Source organism: Fragaria vesca, linkage group LG3, assembly GCF_000184155.1.
Source record: "Fragaria vesca subsp. vesca linkage group LG3, FraVesHawaii_1.0, whole genome shotgun sequence".
In the NCBI taxonomy this organism is placed as follows: Eukaryota; Viridiplantae; Streptophyta; class Magnoliopsida; order Rosales; family Rosaceae; genus Fragaria; species Fragaria vesca.
The window spans coordinates 14,081,321-14,100,148 of record NC_020493.1 but is presented as its reverse complement, the minus strand read 5'-3'; the positions used below and the strand labels follow the sequence as shown (position 1 = coordinate 14,100,148).

Below are 18,828 nucleotides of genomic sequence, written 5' to 3'. Positions count from 1 at the left end.
TATAAATACTTGTTATGGACTCACACCCATGTCCCCTACTCTCTCTCTCTCTCTCTCTCTCTTAAGAAAAAAAGAAAAAGAAAAAGCAAACCAAGAAAGAATGGTCTTTGTTTTGCTTTGCCATCCCTGAGGCTGTGAGTGAGTGAGTCTCCAGAAAACGCACAGAGCTTCAGAGGTGGTGGCTTGAATGTTAGGAAATTTAGAAAGAGGGAAGCCGTTGTTTGCCCTTTGGGAATCTCTGGTATTTGACGGTGGTGGTTTTTTTCTCTTAGGCATTAATTTTGAGTATACTTAAGATAGTGAGTTTACTGCCCTTTTCAATGTTTATTCCTTGTTCTTGAATTTTGGCTTCTTTTTTTTGCTGGGTGTTTCCTCATAGCAGTCACAACTCACAAGCTTTGCTTCAAATCTGTCTCCTACAGACTGTAAATATTATAATTATTATTTTATATCCTTCTGATATTTATTGTATAATGTATATGTTTCTTGCTGTATTTTTATCTGCTTGGGCTTATTCATTTTTTGGATACAAATTTTCAGTTTTGGGGCTTAAAACAATGGTTTTTATCTCCTGGGTTCCTCCATTTTCCCAGTTTCTATTTTCTTATTCCTTTTCACTCATATTTTTATGGTTATTATCTAGAAGATTCACGCTCATTGAGCTTTGCTTATAGAAGCATCTGAAGAAACACTTGGGTCACTGCATTATTGATTTTTTGTTGAACTTGCAAAGCTGATATTGATGAGTGCTAATTTCATCTTTAATTAAACATGTTTTGAATTTTTTTCCTCTCAGTTGTGCAGTTGAGCAAGGAATATGCAAAGTCGCGGAAACAAAGGATTCGCATCTGATTTTGTAGTGAAGCTGGATAAAACGGTCATGGATACAGCCACGGGTAAGTATGCTTATGCACCAGGTTCATCACTACCTTTTCCTAGAAGTCCAGAGCAATGGGACAATGAACAAAGCCTTGAAGAGAGTGGTGATTCTGAGGAAATTTTACAACCAACATCCACTCTGACTAAAAGAAAAAGAAGTGGTGCAGTTGAGGAAGGCAAATGAGTGGTTACCAAATCTGGAAGGGAGGAACATGCTGCTCTTCTAGCAGAAAAAATTGACCGAATGTGTGAGGTAATTGAGAGTAGATGTGAAGCGATTTCTGTGACCAAGAGGAGCGTAGAAAGTACAAGTATTAAAGAAGTGATGAAGGTGGTCACCTCGTTGCCCGGGGCCGAGCAGGGTACAAAGTTGTGGTTTTTTGCCACTCGGTTGTTTCTAAATCAAGAGAAGAGAGAGATGTTTTGCACTGTTGAAGACCCTAACTTGAAGTTGGAGTGGCTGAAATTCGAGATGGCCGAAAAATAAGTTTACGTTATGCTTGAAATTTTTTTTTTTGCGTTTTTGTGCTTTTATGAGTGTAACATGTGCTTAATCAAGCGCACATGTGGAGTTTGGAAAAAGATGTTGAAGATTTGAAAGGATATTCAAGGTTATTCATTTGTTCTTAAGTGACTATTGTTATTTCAACCATGATTTTTCATAGTATTATGTACCAGCTTCCAAATTGTAAACTCACCTCCCAAAATGGCATATCTGCAATATCCAAGTCCACCAAGCCTGAAACAGTAAAATCCCATATTTCCTTTTTATATTTTATTACAAGTTGCAGAGAGACAAACATATTAGCAGCCATATAAAACAGAAAATCACAAAGTAAAAAAATAAAAATAAAAACACTTGGAAGCCGAAAATCAAAACCCAGCGAGGGTTTAGCCTCTTTTCTCTTACAGTGTTTACCGCCTTCACCATCATCACCTCATTCTCTCATGGCCTTGCTCTGCTCCTCTGCTCCTCTCTCAGACCCACTTGTTGTTCTTCCAGAATAACAACCACCCCCAAACACCCACTCTTTTTACAGCTTTGCCACCCCAGCTTTCTCAAGACGGCTCCTTCTACTTGTTCTTGTCTTACCCATTTTAAGCTGGGGAGAGCTGCTTTCACCGACCTCATGGCTATGGGGTTCTCCTCTTTCCAGACCACCACCAGCCACTTGAGGCCTTGCCCTTCTTATTTCTCCTTATTACGGGCTTGCCCTCTGTCTTCTAGGTCCCTTTGGACTCCTTCTGTTTCAAGGTTCGGTTCTGTCTTTCTTGCTTGTTTTTCAGTTCAGTTGTGTTGTTTTAAGGATTTTGTGTTTCTGGGTTTTTTAATGTGGTGAAGTTTTGAGTGTTTTACTTGGGTACTGGTTGTTTAGTCTTTTTGTGTTGTGTTGGCTCTTGACTCATGGTATGTTGGGGATAGTTAAATTTCTTTGGTGGAAAATATGATAGTAGTTTATTTCGTGTTGATTTATCCTACTGTATATTTTGAGAAGTTTGAGTTGGAACTTGGCGTTAATTTGGGGACTTCAATTTTGTTATATGCGTAAATGTAGTACAAATCCACAAGCATGAGAATGTCAGATTGTTTTTGAATGTTTTGTAGTATATTTTCCGCTTGCATACTTAGAATGCAGGGAGAAGTTAGTATAGTGTTTAATGTTGAGTTGAAAATTGCAGGCGAGTTCTAGATTGTAAGCCAGAGGTCTATGTTGGGCGTCTCAGGGGTGTCCAGGCTGCCAAGTCGTATAATTCTTTGATCTCTGAAGAAAAACCCAATGACTCTAGATATGCCTGGAGAGCTGAGATTACTCGCCTGAGGAAAGAAAAACAGAAAGTGGAAAATTCTTACAGAAGTAAGACATACTCTGAAGGAAATGTAAAAACAATTGCCGCTGAAAAGGTTGATACCAGTAACTGTGAGAAGGGGGAGGTAACTTTGTATGAGGCACATGATGAAGGAAGTAATGTGGACATAGTAAACGGTCATGCACACGATAGTCCGGATGTTGTAGCTTCTGTAGGCATTGACAATCCTAGAGTGGAAAAGGTGAATGGTTATGCGCATGATGGTCCAACACGGGGTGTGGCCATGCCACTCAAATCTGGGAAGGAAATTCAGTCCAAGGGGTCATTATTAAAGAAGACCTCAAAGGTCAGGAAAGGGATTGATTCTGGACCTAGTAAAGATGAAGTCAGTACTGTCATTGAGAGGGAAAAGTCTGTTGTAAAGGTTTCTGATTCTAAAGCTGCTACACCGGTAGATAGTAAGGAAGATCTTCGCAAGACACTTAATAACATTTATGACAAAGTTCTTATTGTGAATAGTGTCTCTAAAGCAAAGGAAGTCATTAGGATGCTTAAAGGTGAATACAGGCATCTTATCCATGCCTGTGACACAGAGGTATGTATACTTTGAGTTTACTCTCGTCTTTGATTGGTATAGTTCTGTGTAATAGAAATAGCCTTTCTCTTTATTGCCTATATCTAGATGTGTGACTAGTTGTTGGGTACTTGATGTTTTGTTATATAGTAGCTACTGTTAACTGCTGATGATAGAATGCTAACAGGTGGCCGAGATAGATGTTAAGAAAGAAACACCTGTAGATCATGGACAGATAATATGCTTCAGTATATATTCTGGACCAGATGTGGATTTTGGAAATGGAAAGTCCTGCATCTGGGTGGATGTTCTTGATGGTGGTGGCAAGGAAATTCTACTTGAATTTGCTTCATTTTTCGAAGATCCTTCCATTAAAAAGGTTGGTTATTTTCCTCTCCTTTAAGGTGCTATTGAATGTCAGAACGTTCAAACAATGAAACTTTAATTACATAACAGCATCTTTAGAAGATGACTTATTTGTTTTGTTTCACCGCAATGACACTGTCACTTCTTTATTTTATTTTTATTTTTTATATATATGAAGAATTTGGTTCATTTTGACGATCTGAGCTTGGAGTTGGTTGTCTATGTCTAGAAGTTAATGCACAAATGATGTATGCTGAAGTTGTGGTTACCTCGTTGGAGTAACCCACTTTACTCTTTCTAAATTGCTCCAATTAATGAATTGTTTGCTTGCACAAACTTTTATTGATAAGTTTTTTAGATTCCTCTGTTATTGGACTTAATTGATGAAAGTTTGCTGAAAACTGATTTCTGGTACATGGCTCAATTGCATAGGCCATAAAAGGTGCACGTTTGGTGGAGAAACAAAATTGACATTGACAATCACTTGTGTAGGTTTGGCACAATTACAGCTTTGATAATCATGTAATTGAGAACTATGGGATTAAGGTTTCAGGCTTTCATGCTGACACCATGCACATGGCCCGCTTGTGGGATTCATCGAGGCGGTTAAATGGTGGTTACTCTCTCGAAGCTCTAACACGTGACCCAAAGGTCATGTCTGGGACGCAATCATTTGAGGAGAATGACTTGATTGGGAAGATATCAATGAAATCAATATTTGGCAGAAAGAAAGTAAAAAAAGATGGCACTGATGGGAAAATAATAATTCTTGACCCGGTTGAAGTGCTACAAAGAGAGGAGAGAAAACCATGGATCTGTTATTCTGCATTAGATGCAATAAGCACACATAAGCTTTATGAGAGTATGAAAAACCAACTCTCCAATAGGCAGTGGGAAATTGATGGAAATCCAGCTCCTGGAACCATGTATGATTTCTATGAAAAATACTGGCGACCATTTGGTGAGCTCTTAGTTCAGATGGAAACTGAGGGAATGCTGGTTGATCGAGGATATCTAGCTGAAATTGAGAAGTTGGCCAAATCAGAACAAGAGGTTGCTGTTAATAGATTTCGCAAGTGGGCATCCAGCTTTTGCCCAGATGCCAAGTACATGAACGTGGGAAGTGATGTGCAACTACGCCAGCTTTTATTTGGTGGGACTGTGAACAGGTACATATTATCAAAATATATAAACATGGACTTGTCACCATTAACTATATGTGCTCTGTGAGTTAGACAATTATATTGGCGTTATGTACTTTACCTCGTGAAAGATAAATCTTAAGACAGTTGCAAGTCTTGACTAAATGAGCTTTTGTTCGTACTAGAGATTTGAAATCAGTGAAACACTTTCTGTAAATACAGATACAATTAAGAGTTGATTACATGTTGAATATGATCCCAGAATCTGTTGGGTGTGCAACTTGATTGCACTGGTTATGTAGAATTAGAAATTCATCATCTATGCCATGTTCAAAAGTTTTACTCTTGTAGAAACATTAAATTTTAATAATTTATGCCTAGGGTGCAGAAGACACAGTTGATTATCATTAATAGTAATTATGCACACTATTTTTGTTTCTCCTTTTATTTCTAAAAAGAAACAGGTTAAGTTTGAGGGTTTTCAATCTGTTTTGCACTCATCTCCTGCGTACCTTAATTTTAAGAGCTGTGACAGCATGGTCACCATTAGCACATGGGAAGAAACATATATGGTACCAAATTTTATTGGAGTTATTGGCTAATGTCAGTGAAATTGCCTATCCTGGAACTTAAACCTCAAAACCCAAAATTTAATGTAGTAGTGAGCAGGATTGCTGGAGCCACTGGTTCATATGATAGTAATATCCTCAGATGTCCCACTAAAATGCTGGAAACATTTATTTTTTTTTTGTTTTTTTGTTTTTTTTTTGTTTTGGCTATCAACTTTCGAAATCTGTGATTTAACCATCCTGCATTTTCATAGTAAGCTATTCAAATAAAGGTACAATATCAAGTTAAAAAATTTATTCCTGATACAATTCCCGTGGCCTTCTTGAGGCAATAGAAGCTTTAATGATTGACTTGATTATTTCCTGATACAGCAAGGACTCCAGTCAGGCTCTTCCAAATGAGAGGACTTTTAGAGTTCCAAACACTGAAACAGTGATTGAAGATGGCAAAAATACAGCTCCAAAATTTCGCAATATCACTCTGCACACAATTGGTGTCAATCTGCTAACTGAGATTTACACAGCAACTGGTTGGCCTTCAGTTAGTGGAGATGCTTTGAAGATTTTAGCTGGCAAGATCTCTTCAGAGTATGATTTTATGGATCATGCTCCGGATATTGATGATGGAGATTCTTGTGAGACAGTGACTGATGAATATTTGGAAAAGGAAGAGATTATGTCCAAAAATGTAGACAGGTCTGATTATGGAACAGCTTTGCAAGCATTCGAGTCAGATGAGAAGGGGAAGGATGCTTGCCATGCCATTGCTGCATTATGTCAAGTTTGCTCTATTGATTCGTTGATATCCAACTTCATCCTCCCTTTGCAGGTGATTCTACACTTATATTCATATTAGTGAGTATTTTATTCATGTGTGCGCATGCGGGTATTTGCGGCCACATCAAATTTTCAATGCTCTCAAGCTTGGTTCCTCGTTCTTGTGTTTTTTCTACTTTGAACACTGTAGGGCAGTAATATAGCTGGCAAGAACAGACGGATTCATTGTTCGCTAAATATCAACACAGAAACTGGGCGGTTATCTGCTAGGAGACCAAATTTGCAGGTTTGTGATGCCCTCCAATATTCTTGCAATCTTATAATTAAATGAAATTACTGCCTTTATCCTAGATCTATCACTATTCCCCTCACCTCCCTCACCTGACTGATGATGAAATCTGGATACTCATATTCTCTTGGTTTCCTGATCTTTTAACCAAGGGTGAATGTCACTGATCATTCCTGATAACTTTGAATCTCTGTGACCTGTGTTTAACAACACCCTTGGTGCATTCTATCACCCAATTCCATGATTCCATTTAGATTTTGTTAGATTAGGATCCATGTGCTTGCCATATGAAAGGAAGGGAAACTGGAAAGGAGGATGAAGTGAAAATGTTGACTTCATCTAGCTTCCATTCTATTGTACCATGTGTATGCCATATCATATTGAAGGGAAAATGGGCCATTCTAAGGGTTGTATGGTTTGGCAGGAGGCCCTCAGGCTGGGGTGCAAGTGGGTTTGAGGGATTCCAAAGTATCAAATACGTTCTAAACCTATGAGTTATGTATGCTCATCCTGTTTTTCTTTTCAATGATTCAGAATCAGCCAGCTCTTGAAAAGGACCGCTATAAGATCCGTCAGGCATTTGTTGCTGCACCTGGAAATTCTCTAATTGTTGCTGACTATGGACAGGTTAGCTGTTTGTACTATATGCTCATTACATGATTCATAATGTATTGACTGATGTGTTGATATGACAGCTGGAACTTAGGATTCTTGCTCATCTTTCTAACTGTAAGAGCATGTTGGATGCCTTCAAAGCTGGTGGGGATTTCCACTCAAGGACTGCAATGAACATGTACCAGCATATTCGTGAAGCTGTTGAGAATAAGGAAGTGCTACTTGAGTGGGATCCTCAACCTGGTCAAGATAAACCCCCAGTTCCAATGTTGAAGGTAAGATTTGTTTCTTTGTGAATGTATATGTGACTGAGATTACAGTTTAACAAAATATATTTGTGATTCCTTAGTGTGGGGAATCTTTTGTAGTTTTGTTTTATGGGTAAACTGCTCTGATGGCCATTGAAAGAAAAGTTACTTTTTATCCTTTACGTCTCAACATGTTGCAGACTTATGGTGAATTATATCCAGTTTTAAAGTATTTAACAAATGTTTATCAAGGTGCACCTGTTACCATCTATTAGCATTTTCTTCTTTCCTTTTTTCCAGTCAAATCTGGCTTGTTTGATGCGGTTACTTCTATAGTTCCATATGTACAAGTAGTCCAAACAATATGAGTAGCTCTGCTTTACTCTGAATAACTGTATTCTCATCCAAAGTATTACATTTCAGGATACCTATGGATCTGAGAGAAGGAAAGCTAAAATGCTCAACTTTTCCATTGCATATGGGAAAACTCCAGTTGGGCTTTCCCGGGATTGGAAGGTAGTGCTGATTCAAATTATAATCTGGCAGTCCTTTTCTTCTTTTTAGCAATTTCCATGATCCTTGGTGTTTTTTTGGTCCTCAGGTATCTGTCCAGGATGCAGAGAAAACAGTTGAACTTTGGTACAAAGAAAGAAAAGAAGTGAGAAGGTGGCAAGAAGAACGTAAAAAAGAAGCTAAAGAATATAGATGTGTTCGAACATTGCTAGGACGGGCACGCTGGTTTCCCTCATTAACTCGTGCTAGCCGTGCTCAAAGAGGACATATTGAAAGGGCTGCTATCAATACTCCAGTACAGGTTTTTGTGTGATCTATCTATCTCGTTAATACTGCAGTGCAGGTTCTTTTGCTATCTATCTGTCTCAAGTTTCTAATTAGTCGAATGCAACAGGGTAGTGCTGCTGATGTTGCCATGTGTGCCATGTTGGAGATATCCAATAATGAACATTTGAAAGAGCTTGGGTGGAGGCTGCTATTACAGGTTAGCTCCAATTTCTTTTCCTTTTATCAAGGAGTGATGATCCTGTGCATTGCCTGATAAAATGCAAGTTATAAATATTATACCGATAGAGGGGTTTTCAGGAATGGCCAGTCCCATGGTTTGCTCCCACGGGGTCTGGGTTCAAACTCCCTCATGGTATACCTACCTAGCTTTGCTAGAGTTTCTGGTTCCCGCTTCCTATTGAGGGTGGGTCCAGAACCAGGTCTGGGGGTTTCTGAGTATCATATACTGATGTACATATATATACTGCCTATGTGATATATATATTTTACAAAAAGAATAAAACAAAAGCACAAAGCTAAAGGCTTAAAACATGCTTTAAGTGTAATTCATTTATAAAAATTGCTTCATGATGAAAATTACGCCCTCTAGAGTCTCATGATTGACTAACCGGGCAATATTCTAGTAAAGTCTAGTTAGGCCAGATTCAGAATTAACTTTTTATGGAATGCAGGTCCATGATGAAGTCATCTTGGAAGGGCCATCAGAATCAGCGGAGGTTGCGAAGGCCATAGTTGTTGACTGCATGTCAAAGCCCTTCAATGGCAAGAACATCCTTAATGTTGACCTTGCTGTTGATGCCAAGTGTGCACAGAACTGGTATGCTGCCAAGTAGATACAGTGGTTTGTTACAAAATGAATCCCACTGTTCTATATTGCATTCACTCCCAAGAGGTTTTGCCCAATGAATCGGTTCTTATAGCTTGCTGATGTGAAGTTTTCCATCATCTTTGGTGATGTGCTTGTCACACTACGGGCCGAGGATTACTAGAAGAGGTGCTCTGCTTTTGTGCATCATATGGTTCTTAGACCATCGAGAAGGCAATTTGAAAAGCATCACTTGTACATAGGTTATTCTAACCATTGACACATGTTTTGTATTTAGTGTCATGCTTGTAAGCTTGTTATGTTGGATGAATGCTATTCTTGCTGTCTATTATTTCGTGGTGAAACCAAATGTATAGTTTTGAACAATTGCAATCTGCCTATGCATTTCCTACAGAATTAGATGATTCTTCCTTTTGGTCAATTGTTCTTTTGCGCACCGTAAACCCAAAAATCGATTGTTCTCATGGCACAACTTAGCCCCGCTGTTGCGGATCTGTTTCAACATAACAATCAGAAAGCTCCCATCATCTCGCACGTCTAGTTTCAACTTGAATCAGAAACCAAGTGGCTCACCCGATGATCCATTAATATCATTTTCCAGTACCCTTTAGCCAGCAATTTCCAACCCCTAGTGGGGTTATACATACCAAACCACCCACTCAAAATGCTAAATCATTAACCTATTTGGCATGTTGTTGCAAATTGATTCCCCAGGTGGATGCCAACTGCAGCAAAAGTTGATCAGGCATTGCACCCTCCCAGTCCTCAGGTGGATCCATTGCTACAGAAGCTTCATGCAAATTCAGTACTATCTCCTTCCTTACTTCCGTTGGGATGCCGAGGACATCAGGTCCATTTTCCATCTCTATTTCAACCAACTGCAAAATGTAACCAGAACTAATTGTAAAAATCAAATGGACTTCAGGCATCTCCACAGCCAAACAGCAAAAGATATAACTTCGAGAAAATAGACATGTTATCCATGCTTTTAAAGTAGGAGTAGCAGCAGAGAAATGCAAGGTTTTCCAATCCCTCGTACAAATGTGACAGGATTGATTGACATGCAAAATCTCATTGTTAATTTGAAGTAAATATGCATTAATCATCTATAGTATGTGCGGTCTATACTCAGATACCCTAAATTAATTGACATGCAAACATCCTCAAAAGACATTTGCTAAGCTAGTATAAAAACAAGAATAAGAAAACTCAGTTACCTGCTGAATCCAAGACAGGCAGACGTCAAACAAGTTTTGATCTGGTAAAAACTGTCCAACCGCATGCAAAACCTCAGTTGCTGTCTCATTTGAAAGTTGGTCAATCACAGGACCTGATCTATCCATTAGTTTTACAAGCAACGGATCGTCTCCTGTAGACAATACTTCAGCGTAGGCTGTATCCATATCACCCACTTGAAGAGCATCCATTGCATTAGTCCAAGATGTCCAGATTGGATCCCGATCTTGGCCAATAGTATCATCTCCCATAGCCTCTGCAGTCAATTCAGGGATAGCTACTCTTGCTGTTCTTGATGGTACATTATCCTCTCCAGCAACACGAATAGCTTCCAAGGTAGCTTCATCTTTTGATGCTTGCCAAACACTTCTTGCAGAAGGCCCCTCACCAAACCTAAGAGGTCCACTCCCTTTCTCCCATGCCCGCCTGCTGCCACCATGATCACTTCCATTTTCTGACTTGGGTGACCTACCATCCATAGCCTTCCTCTGCCCATTTCTGGAACTACCATATGTAGAATAATCCCACACCTCAGACATGTCAGATCTCCAAGAAGGGCCCCTTCCCCTCATCTCAGAAACAATTCCTTCAGTTTGGGAAAATCGCTCCCCAAACGGAATTCGTCCATCACCACCTCTTCCAAATTTGCCACTTGCATAATCAGGGAAACCATTATACTTTCCTAGTTGTCGATTAGATCCCTCAAACCCCATCGGAAAATTACCACCTCTCCTACCTGATGATATTGATAAATCTCGTGCCATGTCTTCCACAATTCTCTCAAGGCCCCTTACCCTATTCTCCAAAGTTATCATGGTGTCATGAGACCCGCCCATGAAATCCTGCAATTTAATAAAGGTAGATAATACTCTTAAAAGGATGCATAGTACGAGTTCCTCAATGCTGAATAAAAATACTAATAATAATTACAGTACCTGCAGCATGCTCATCAAATGAGCTTGTTGTCTCTCCAGCTGTAACAACTGCCTTTGGATAGCCATCCAATTTCCTTTGTTACTGGCAAAGGATCCGTCAGATTGACCATCAGTTTTAGAGAACCCTGCACGACTGCTGGATGACTCCCTTTGATTTATATCACTTCTATCATCAACATCCACTGCTCTTATTCTAGTGTCTTTTCCGTTCATTCTTTCTTCTGCCCATTCATTATCTCGTTGTTTAGAATACACACTAGCAATTCCTCTCTCAATGTTACGGTATTTACTATTGAAAGATCCACGAAACTCTTCTGAATGGCTGTTTCCAATGTTGTTTGACCTTTCCTTTGAGTCCATAGACTCTGGTTCTACCTCATTGGTTGAGTTTGAAGTATTGAGATGTCTACGAGGAACAACCACCTCTACAGCCAACTCACCAGTACCCCTTTCAAGTTTCTGGAAGAATTCTGGGTTGAGCTCTTTGTCAGTCAACACAGGCGGTTTCTTTTTCAGAAGTGCAACAGCTTTATCTGGAATACTACCATCTTTGGCTTTAGAAACAGAATCTGAAGTAGGGGAAGAACCATTAGGTGAAACCTTTGTTGCTTGTTCTGTTTTCTCACTAGACTTTGAAACTTTTGGCTCATTCCTTTCTGATACCTCAGCTGATTCAGGATTTCCACAGTAGGTCAAAAAATGAAGGTGCGTGACAAAGAAAAACAAAAAGTTATTGATGTGCTAACCTTGAGATGGGCTTTTCTGCTCTTTCGGAGAGTCATCTCCCCCAGCGATCTTTTTCCAAAACTGCAATGCTTCAGTCATGCTATCTCTGACGGGTTTTATCTTCAAAACACAAGAAACATAATATTCAGAGGCTAGGCAAAGAGAAAATAGTCACCATCCTATTTTTACAACATATTATATAGCATATGAACATTGCCTGATTTCAATGGTAAAATTTGAAGCTGAATTGGCCGGACTAATGTTTGTCTGATAAGTGAAAAACCTATTCAATATCCAGAGGGATTTATAGCAACTAAATCCAACAATTTACTTGATAAGAGAGTTATAAGCACTGTCAACATTTAGTAAATGATCAACTGTGCAACGGCATAATCAAGTCTCCATTAAAATCAGGTAATCATCAATACAAACATTAAAAATCAAAAAAGAATGGGGAAATCAATGTAACTGATGATGTAACAAAAAACCACCTTGTCAAACCGGCAAGACTCCAGCACAGTCACCGTGGGAGCAGCCCGATCCGTGACCAGATTGCTCGAATGCAATGCTAGTGAAATGAGCACATCAGCTGCTGCTTTACGTGTTGCCCAATCCGGACTTCCAAGACAGTCATGAATACTCGGCAGCAAATTATCCAAGCTTTGCGGTGCTACCGCTCCAACCTGCAAAACCTCATCGAGATCAGCAAAACTCTTACTACATTATCCTTAAATTTCCAAACTTACAACTAAATCACAACAATGTACGTTACTACATCAACTCCAACACTACAACATTATTCAAATCGAGAGTTCAAGCTTATAACCGAACCTGGGACAAGCTCGAAACCACCGGCAGAAGTGAAGACTTGGCGAGGAAGTTAGGATTGTTAAGCAGCTTACAGATCCTGGGACAGAGCTTCTGGAAAGCAGAGACAGGAGGAGGTTCCGAAGCCGAGTCCACTACCTTAGCCATACACAGCGCCGCACCGGATTGCACCCCTTTGTTCTGCTCCCCCATAGCCTCAAACAACGGCTTCACAAACAACCCCACCACCGACCCGACATTCTCGGCGCCTCCCTCGCCCTTCAGGTACTGCGCCGCCAGGGCCCCAATGGCGTCGCGACACGCGTCCCTGACGCCGGAGTCGGCGTCCTTGAGGCGTTTGACGATATGGGAGATGATCTTGGTGAGGTGGGTGGAGGCGAAGTCGGGATGGGACGCGGAGGCCAATGCGAGGAGGCGGAGGGACTCCTTTTTCACGGCGGGTTTTGGGTCGGCGGAGGCGTCGTAGAGGCAGTTGAGGAGCATGGGGAGGCCGTCGGCGGCGAGGGTCTGGATGATTTTCTCGAGATCTTCGACGGCGATTTGGTAGGTGTCGCGGTCGGAGAGCTTGGAGAGGGAGGTGAGGATGCGCTGTTTGAGTTCGACCATGGCGAGGTGGGAGGAGAGAGAAGAAGAGGAGGACCTGAGGTGGTGTTGCGGTGGTGGTGGGGTCGTGGAGTTTGGGGGTTTTGTGGGTTTTGAGATTCTGGGTCCGGCGAAGCTCATGGTGAGAGAGATGGGTTTTGGAAATGGGGGGAAATATAGGGGTGGATCTCTGGCGCAGCAGGGAATGCTGCAGCAGAGCAGAGAGAGAAGGTGAGAGGGTGGAGTGGGTGGTAAGTGAAAGCAAACTCAAACCTGAAGAAATTAAATTGAAAATGAGAGAGATCTGAGGGGAGTTGAAATGACCAAATTCTTGGTTTTGTTACACAGGTGGTTTGATTCGATTGGACTGATCCCTCCCTTGTTTTATTTTTAAAAAAAATTGGTTAAAGCAAACAAATTTTTTTTTTTTTTTTTGAATCATTAAAGCAAACAATTTTATTTTGTCATGGAGGAGATTAAAAAAGTTTTTCCAAAGAAAAAAAAAATTGAAAAGAAAATGACTAGAATGATGGTGTTGCAGTACCATTTGATTTAGTGGCATACTCTATTTTTAATGACAATATCCGTCCCGAATTTCATCCCGAACCTGAGAAAATCCTGCGGGAACCACCTTTAAAGGAAAATTCTACCGAAAATTCGGCAAAACTTCCCCTAAAAGTGGACAACCCTGACCTGCAAAGAAACTCATAAAAACACTAGTATATCAACGATCTACATTCTCAACACTTGTAGCCATAATTTATAACTTATAAAATCTACCATGTACATAATAGGTTAAACATATTAACTCAACCCATGGAGCTGTTAGCTCTTCATATCCACAACCACCCACCCACTATATCAACGACAGGGGTCAAGCTTTTATATTTACATCAACAACTCTACCGCACCAAATAACTTAACAATTCCACATTTCATAATTAGTAAGCTCGATCAATATATATCTCAAATCACAAGTCAACAATCAATCTCAACCAATAATGCTTCTAAAAATAGAAGTGATGAACCAATCTCATTGTTTCGTAGCAATCATGGAAAGGGGAAAATGTTTCACCATAAAGATGATCCCCCAGGCTAGGGTCGGAGCCTCTCAGGCTCTAGTACCATCTCACGCTAAGCGATCATCACCATAAGCGCTCGACTCACCTATGGTGATGATCGCTAATAATGACTAGGTAGCAATGAATAAAATCCAATCGGGGTCTCCCAGGCTATAGTAGCGTCCCACACTAAGCGCTCAACTCACCTATGGTGAGGACCGCTAATAATGGCTAGCTAACAATGAATAAGATAATAGCGTCTCACGCTAAGAGCTCGACTCATCTATGGTGAGGACCGCTAATAATGGCTAGCTAGCAATGAATAAAAACCGATCGGGCCTCCCAGGCTATAGTAGCGTCCCACGATAAACGCTCGACTCACGTATAGTGAGGACCGCTAATAAAGGCTAGCTAGTAATGAATAAGAGCGACCATAGTATGGTGACTAAAATCATACGAAAACATCTAAATCCATAAAACTTCCCCAAGTTCGTGTAATAGCAGTTACAAGTACGGTTCCCAACAATACATGGAAATTATCAAATGAAAATAAAGTAAAATTCAATGACATGTCTCACACGTCTAAATATTCTCGAATCTATAATTATAAACGAGATTTATTTATCAAGTATAAATCGTAAATAATATCTTCATTCGAAATACTCGCTAAAAATATTCTCAATGTCAAGATCGCACATCCACAAATAAGCGAGAAAGTTATAAATAGAGAACTACCGAAAATCTCATTTTCGGTAATCTTTTATAAATATCAAGTTGACAATTAAAACCAATAATTATAGAAAATATATTTATAAATTAAGGGTGCTAAAATTTATACACCCTTGTTACAAACCACACACCCTTTTTATTTTTTTAATAATATTTTATCCACATTCAATTTCACTTTCTATAGTACCCTTAGTCTGTTCTATTCTTTTTCTTTTCTCTCTCTCTCCTCGAAACCACTCTCTCTTCTCTCCCTCCAAATCTAATCGATACCTCTAATCAGCATATGAATATCACGATCTATCTCTAAGGGATCTAGCTTTATGAATATCACAATTCATCTCTCTTCTCAATTCTAGGTTCTTGTTTCATTCTTTCCCTCTCTTCGGTGATAACAGCTCCTTGTTAAACTCAATCTACTTCCATAATCAAAGTCCTTCTCTCAAATCCAAAATTATGCAATTCCAATCAGTACCCATCTAAGAAAACAACATAATATCCAATACCTAACAAAATTATGCTTTCAATTTGCAGAAGCTTCATGGAGATTCGACGAATCTGAACTGAAATTTGGTGATGATGCCTCTGGTTTTGGATTGGAATTTGGTGAGGATATTTGACCGATATGAACTGAAATTTGACAAATCTGAACTGAAATTGAGGAGTTGTGATTCGCTGATGACAAGAAATCGCATTCAGGGAGTCACAAATGATGTTGGGGAATGTTGCACTGACCGAACACAAATTTAAACAACAATATCTACAGTATTTTCAAACTGTTTTACAGATTTCATCTTTTTTTTGAAATCTACAGATTTCATCTTTAATTGTTCTTGTTTCGTACAGACACTCGATCGACGGTGACGATAATCCCATTCCCGGCTAGTTAACCGACTGGACTCCAATGCCAATTCGTCTAGTTCCAGAGGCAAACATCTATGAGGATCACCTTTCTCCGATGAGTACCATGGTAACTCAAGCACGCATCTCCGACGAGATTCAACTCTCTCTCTCTCTCTCTCTCTCTCTCTCTCTCTCTCTCTCTCTCTCTCTCTCTCTCTCTCTCTCTCTCTCTCTCTCTCTCTCTCTCTCTCTCTCTCTCTCCTCCCCAAATCTCATATCCATAACCATGGTAACTCATGCACTCATTCTTCGCCCACAATCTCTCTCTCGGTAGAGGGTCCCGGTCCCTCACGCGGTCAGAATTGGACTTGTTTGGGACGGTATCGGAGGAGCGAAGATTTAAGAGTAGGAAGTCGGGTTTCTCGAGAAATTAAGCAGGGAGAAAACGAGAAAACTGGAAAAAAAAAAAAAAAAAAAAAAAAAAACCAAATATCAGGGTCTGGAGGAGGAACAGAGAGAGAAGGGAACAGCTAAAAGAAAAAAGAAAAACCAAGTTAGGGTATTATAGGAAGTGCAAGTATGAGTGAAATAATATATTATTAAAATAGTTAGAGGGTGTGTGGTTTGTAAATAAGAGTGTGTAAATTTCAGCACCCTAAATTAATTGTCGCATACCATTCATTCAAAATAAAAGTCCACAAAACATGATGATAATAATTAAATCCGGACATCATAAATAATATCCAAACCCAAATATCAAATTAATGATCCGAGCTCAAATCTCTAAATCATGACCAACACCTAAACAATGCATCAAACTCAGATATATTTCAAGACCATATCATAAACCGAGACTATAATATAAGCTCGGAAAGTAGAACGATAATTTCCAAAAGAAATCATGCATGCATATTCTTTTAACAAAACAAAGTGTCCACTCATCCAACAAGATATCTCCACCATTAATCATACCATACTATAGAGTCTAACCAAAACTAAATTTATCTAAGGCATCTTATAACCTAAGCTAAAAATCCAAAACTACCGATTTCACGTTGGATAGAATCTACCCAATATGATCATCACAAGTGTAAAATTTTCCGAAAATTCCCAACAACCCCAAATGCACTCCTAACTCTACCAAAACAAGATGTACGATTCGTTTACCTTATAAACAAACCAAGGTCCACAATTTGGAAACTTCCGACTAAGTACGATCACCAAAATTGGTAGATCATACACCGATGGGTCCGTTGTTACGAACCCTACCTAACAAGCTAATTCGGCTTACCTGAAGAGGCCGCACGCGCCTCACGCGCCGCCGGCAGTGGCGGCCGGCCTCCCTGGCCGATCACCGATTCTAGCTACAGCCTATACACCAAATCGTTCCTCTCAACACCCACTGCAACTTATCTAATTATCAAAAACATCAATTCAATGTAAAAAGTCAGAAAAACTACCTTGAGACCGATTAGATCAACACTCTAAGATTCGAAATTTTTTCCTTCGATTCTCCTTCCACGTTTTGAATCAGCTTACTTCCTTTTGAGAGATTGATATACGAGAGGAAACCTTCAAAATGTGGGTGGTGGCGCTGCCTAGGTCGACCGGAAAAAAAAGAACCGATCAGGTCACCCGATTCGACTGGGTTCTTGGTCTTCTCTTCAAGTCGATGTTCTGAGCAAGAACTGATAGAATTGAAGGCCGGGAGGAGATCGAGCAGAGCGAAGGGCATCGAACGACGCCGGTGCCGTGTCCTAGGGCAGCCTGATGGCAGAGCTCCAATCGGGTTTTCAGATCGGATCAAGTTGACCGGGAAATTCTGTCTCCCTCCTAAGATCGAGCGGCCGAGAGAAAAAGAGAGGGTTCCCACCCCCCCCCCCCCCCCTCCCCTTCTAGGGTTCTACCCTATATATTCTAACCCGAGACTAAATTACCTTTTAACCCTTGTACTCCAACGGTTCCTTAAACTTCTACAGACCGTAGCTTTCTTAAGCAGACTCAAAACTGTGAGTGTCGCGTGTCAATGAAATCGTATCACCACCCTCTACAACTTTGATGAAGACCGATTCCTCAAATTTCAAATAAATAAAAAGTCAACATTTGATCCACTAAAAACTTAGAAAAATAATTGAAAATGAAAACGATAATCATTTACCGTCCAAATGACGGTAAACCGATAAAAATAAGGTATGGGGCGTTACATTTAATAAGTGGGAAGTTGTGAGTTTGATTCACGAAAGATTTATTGTAGCGTTTGAGTTGTTTACCGAGAAAATTGCTATAATTAACTTTGGTTTTTAAAAGGTAAAGTTGAAGCGTTTGCCTTTGGTTTTAAAAGAAGTGCTTGAACTTAAGCTTACACAAGATTAATGTAAAGGCTTAAAGGAGTAAAGAGTTGGGGCATTTCTTGACCTTGACACTTTTCGATAGAGGTAGTGGATTTTAGCTCCCTTGGTGGTGGCATTTTAAGACATAAATTACTAACATTTTTTTTTTTTGAATGAAGATAAATTACTAACATCCAATAGGCCAGGTGTGGAGAGGGTTTTTCGTATGAATTGTGAGAAAGTATAATAGAAACTTTCATTTTGGTTTGACCAAGCTCGTTACATTTTGGTTTAATCACCTTTTGATATTCCTCATCCGAAAAATACCTCCTTACATTTTTGAATTTTGAAAAGTGGTCATGGCTCAATATGGGAATTAGGTTTGAACTACCCAAATTGATATATTAAGGTTTTGTAATCATTAGAAATAATCATATTTTATGGAGTTGCGGCACCATGAATGATGAAGATTATTTATATGATGACACTGATATTTTGAAAATTAAGCATAGGTAGGTATTTGTTATTTACCACCTGAGAGTTTGCCTTGGAGGATAAAGTTAGATGTTGGAAGTTGAAATACATGCAGCCTATGAAAATTTGAACAAAGCATATGTAGGATAAATGAAGTGATAGTTACAATATATGTAGGATAAGCAATAATTA

General features: G+C 39.6%; 2 protein-coding genes across 2 annotated transcripts; one reads left to right on the top strand and one right to left on the bottom strand.

Annotated features, from left to right (window-relative positions):
• Positions 1-880: 880 nt before the first annotated feature.
• LOC101293674 lies at positions 881-9,287 on the top strand. The gene is made up of 13 exons (XM_004295757.1): positions 881-1,055; positions 1,439-1,490; positions 2,560-3,283; positions 3,450-3,641; positions 4,121-4,797; positions 5,712-6,168; positions 6,307-6,402; positions 6,940-7,032; positions 7,101-7,295; positions 7,692-7,784; positions 7,870-8,082; positions 8,176-8,265; positions 8,741-9,287. The coding sequence occupies exons 1-13, from the start codon at positions 881-883 to the stop codon at positions 8,900-8,902; spliced, it is 3,219 nt and encodes a 1,072-aa protein (XP_004295805.1). The 3' UTR covers positions 8,903-9,287.
• A 33-nt stretch (positions 9,288-9,320) lies between these two features.
• On the bottom strand, positions 9,321-13,343 carry LOC101293383 (microtubule-associated protein TORTIFOLIA1-like). Its single transcript, XM_004295756.1, has 6 exons — positions 12,624-13,343; positions 12,284-12,475; positions 11,813-11,912; positions 11,067-11,734; positions 10,113-10,973; positions 9,321-9,773 (listed from the first exon to the last, which is right to left on the bottom strand). The coding sequence occupies exons 1-6, from the start codon at positions 13,341-13,343 to the stop codon at positions 9,576-9,578; spliced, it is 2,739 nt and encodes a 912-aa protein (XP_004295804.1). The 3' UTR covers positions 9,321-9,575.
• Positions 13,344-18,828: the final 5,485 nt, after the last annotated feature.

Coding starts and splice junctions, on each gene's coding strand:
- LOC101293674 (XM_004295757.1), top strand. CDS start 881: ATGGATACAGCCACGGGTAAGTATGCTTATGCACCAGGTTCATCACTA. Junction 3,284..3,449: donor TCCATGCCTGTGACACAGAG/GTATGTATACTT, acceptor GAATGCTAACAG/GTGGCCGAGATAGATGTTAA. Junction 7,033..7,100: donor TTGTTGCTGACTATGGACAG/GTTAGCTGTTTG, acceptor TTGATATGACAG/CTGGAACTTAGGATTCTTGC.
- LOC101293383 (XM_004295756.1), bottom strand. CDS start 13,343: ATGAGCTTCGCCGGACCCAGAATCTCAAAACCCACAAAACCCCCAAAC. Junction 10,974..11,066: donor ATTTGATGAGCATGCTGCAG/GTACTGTAATTA, acceptor ATTAAATTGCAG/GATTTCATGGGCGGGTCTCA. Junction 9,774..10,112: donor GCCTGTCTTGGATTCAGCAG/GTAACTGAGTTT, acceptor TACATTTTGCAG/TTGGTTGAAATAGAGATGGA.